Source organism: Telopea speciosissima, chromosome 2 (genome assembly GCF_018873765.1).
Source record: "Telopea speciosissima isolate NSW1024214 ecotype Mountain lineage chromosome 2, Tspe_v1, whole genome shotgun sequence".
NCBI classification, from domain to species: Eukaryota; Viridiplantae; Streptophyta; class Magnoliopsida; order Proteales; family Proteaceae; genus Telopea; species Telopea speciosissima.
The window spans coordinates 19,874,812-19,878,619 of record NC_057917.1 but is presented as its reverse complement, the minus strand read 5'-3'; the positions used below and the strand labels follow the sequence as shown (position 1 = coordinate 19,878,619).

The following is a 3,808-nucleotide window of genomic DNA, read 5'->3' as shown; positions in this document are numbered from 1 at the left end:
GCATCTTCGTCCTTATAATAAGCATAAAATGGATTTCCGTTCTTCTCCTTGTGTCTTTCTTGGTTATAGTTCTTCACATACAGGGTATAGATGTTTTGATCCTTCACGAAACCAGTTCATTATAGCTTGCCATGTGCATTTTGATGAGCAGTCTTTTCCATTCTCTAGATCGATTTTAGGTCCCCCACCAGCCCTTACCCCCACTTTGCCGGTTCCTTGGGCCAGGACAGCCCTGCGTGTTCCCACCCAGCTCAATACCCGTATTGGCATGCCCTTGCCATCGACGTCTCCAAACTCATCTCTTATTCCCATGCCCATATCAGCCCCAATTCCCTCTCCTATTCCATTGGCTGAACCTATGTCTTCACTACCTGCACCTACCTCTTCCCCGTCTGGCCGTACTCGCTATGTTAGTGAGTTATATGCACAACCTGCAGATGTTCCTCCCACCCACACCATGACACTTCGACCACGTCCTACCCGCCCCAGTGCTTTACTTGTTACTAATACTACTAATGTTTTTGTTGAGCCTACATGTTTTTCACAGGCTTCAAAAAGTCCAGAATGGCGTTCTAAGATGACTAATGAGTTTACTGCTCTACTGTGGAATGGAACTTGGTCTCTTGTACCTAAATTCCCTTCTATGAACTTTATCGATTACAAGTGGGTGTTTCGCATCAAGCGCAAGGCTGATGGCAGCTTAGAGCGCTACAAAGCATGCCTTGTTGCTAAGGGATTCCATCAACAGCATGGCCTTGAGTAGAGTGAGACTTTTAGCCCTGTGGTCAAACCCACCACTATTCACAGTGTTCTCTCTATTGTGGTTTCCTAGGGCTGGCCTATCTGCTAGTTAGATGTTCACAGTGCTTTCCTCCACGACCAATTGCAGAAAGAAGTCTATATGACAAAGCCCCCCAGGTTTGTTGACTTGACTCACCCAGACCATGTTTGTAAGCTGCATTGCTCTCTTTATGGATTCAAACAAGCCCCCTGGCTTTGTTCCATCGTCTTTCAAAGTTTCTTATTCATTTGGGTTTTCGTGGTTCTCGCACAGATACATCTCTTTTTATTCTGCACCATGGCTCACATGGTAGTTATATTTTGGTTTACGTTGATGATATACTTGTTACCAACAGTGATCAGTCTTATGTGGCAACTCTTCTTCAACAGTTGTCCGAGGAATTCTCTATTAAGGACCTTGGAAACTTACATTTCTTTCTGGGTATTGATGCTTTAAAGCACTCCAAAGGCATCCTTCTTTCTCAGTACCGTTACATCAAGGATCTACTTCATCGGGCCTCCATGACTGACTGCAAATCCGTCAGTACTCCACTGGCAATCATTACGAAGCCTATTGATCAAGGGGGTGATCCAATGTCAAATCCGACTGAGTATCGTTCCATTGTGGGTGCTCTCCAGTATGTCACCCTAACGCATTCTGACGTCTCTCTTGTTGTTAATAAAGCTTGTCAGTTCATGCATGCACCCACCATTGACCACTGGCAACTGGTCAAACATGTTCTTAAATCTAAAAGGCACAAACACCCATGGTTTGTTGTTTAAGTGTTCTTCCTCCCAGTCATTACAAACTTTCTCTAATGCGGACTGGGCTGATGATTCCAGTGATAAAAAATCCACGAGCGGCTTTGCTATTTTTCTTGGACCGAATCTTGTGTCTTGGACCTCACAAAAGTAGTGCACTATTGCACGCTCTTCCACTAAGGCTGAGTACAAGGCTCTGGCAGATGCCTCTGCTAAGTTAATTTGGATAGAATCACTTATTTTGGAACTGGGTTTTCTACTTTCTGGTCCGCCAATACTGTGGTGTGACAACATCGGGGCTACATATCTCTCCGCCAATCCGGTCTATCATGCTCGTACCAAGCATGTGGAAATTGATTTTCACTTTATCCATAATCATGTCACCAAGAAACAGTTACAGGTGCAGTTTATCTCCACCAAAAATCAGTTGGCTGATACGTTTACAAAGCCACTCGGTACGGGCCGTTTCCAATTCTTGCAAGACAAGTTGAAGATTCGCGTTCCAGAATCTCCACCTTGAGGGGGTGTATTGAGGATAAATACAGTCTTTCTCCCTCTTGCGATTTGGGATCTTCCAAGTATGGAAACCGTGTTGATGGTTGCTCAAGAAAACCTCACATGTGATATCAAATCCATCAAGGAATGGAAACTTCCTTATTGGCTGAGTTTCCTTCTTAGCTATTGCCATATTCATTGTAATCTTTTATTATTCTCTTACCTTGTAAACACCAACACATGTACTCTTTATATATTCTCTTCATTGGAGAGAATTAAAGCAATGCAAAATATTCTAACTTCTAAGCTCTAATACTGAGAAACCATCAAGACCTAGGGAACTCTTAGGATCAAGATCTCAGACTACATTCTTAATTAATTTCTTCATTTGAAGAATTACCTCCAGCCCCATGATGTCCACCTCATCAATATTCTTTGGAATGTAAAGGAGAAGCTCATTGTGGTAAGTTAAGGGAACCGATTTATGGAGATCTTCGTAAAATTTAATCACACAATTGATAATCTAACATTAAGTTCATTAGTCATCATACACCATTACCACGAACCCATCTTAAACTTTTGTCTAGTAATGAATGAAAGAGTAGAGCTAAGCTGTTACAAAAATATCTTATGACTAACTTAGATTGCCCCCAGAACACAAAACATTCAACCTTATAGCATTGGCCGCGCGGGATGTTTGAAAACGATCCTATACCACCCTTGGAGCCAATTCTCCTTTGAGCCGATTTAAACTGTTAAACCCAGCTCTTGTTCTTTTTCCTACCTAACTATCCACTTAAAATTTTGGGTTCAGAGGAAGACTTTGACATGTGAAATTGTAAAGAGTGCTTTTTTGGCCATTCCAGGTCTAGAAACGATAAGAAGAAGAAGCAAAAGATCATTAACTGTAGGACCGATCCTTAATTGAGTATAAATGCTCTAGATTGTTTTTATTTGGTAAGTGCCAATATAATACAAAAGTCATGTAGGTTGAAAAATGAAACCAACCAAAAAAAGAAATTGTAGGATAATATGTCTTTTTCACATAAAACTCATTCATCAGCGGCGTGTGGTTGCACCCTGTGAAAGTAATGATTAATTAAAGGAAAACGAAGGTGATTCTTTTTGCACAAAGAATGTTGCTTGAGGAAAGATTCTCAAACACTGCAACTTTCAATCTAGCCTGGATTAGAAAAGATTATGGAGAACGAAGACTAATCTTTTGTGTTTCTTGATTTCTCTATTGATCAAAGAATGAATTTACATGGTTGCAAGGACCCTTATTTATACAAGTTTCTTCCCAATCCCTTCCCTCTGATCCTCCCTGGATCTACCAGAGGACTTTCCTTTCTGGTTAAGTGGTCCCCCTATGCTCGGATTAGGAAACCCTTCCACAAAGGGGAATTCGTTCATCAGATCTCGGGATCCTCAATCTTCTCGCACGTGAATTATAGTTATCAGCCTTCACCCACTTGGAAGTTCTTAACTGACCTTGCTGACGTGCCTAGGCTTGTATAACCGTTTCATTTTTGGTCTCCATTTTTCTGGTCGTGGGCCGGTTACTTGCAATCTAAGTCGGTCCTCGTGTCAAGTAGGGATTGGGTAGATAAAACGTGGTGTATCATTTGGCCCCTACTCCCCTTACCTGGAGGGAGGTATGGGGAGAATTATCTAATCATCAAGTGCGGGGACACCTTAGCTTGTATGCTCGGTTACCTGCAATCTTTGCCCGTTTATTATGTCTCGATGGTGATCAGTTTTAATGCTTGGA

At 41.9% G+C, this 3,808-nt stretch overlaps 1 protein-coding gene across 1 annotated transcript; it reads left to right on the top strand.

Moving 5' to 3' along the window:
- Window positions 1-901: 901 nt before the first annotated feature.
- Window positions 902-1,563, top strand: LOC122650533 (uncharacterized mitochondrial protein AtMg00810-like). Its single transcript, XM_043843938.1, has 2 exons — window positions 902-950; window positions 1,055-1,563. Exons 1-2 carry the CDS (start codon window positions 902-904, stop codon window positions 1,561-1,563), a joined length of 558 nt encoding a protein of 185 aa, XP_043699873.1.
- The last annotated feature ends 2,245 nt before the right edge of the window (window positions 1,564-3,808 follow it).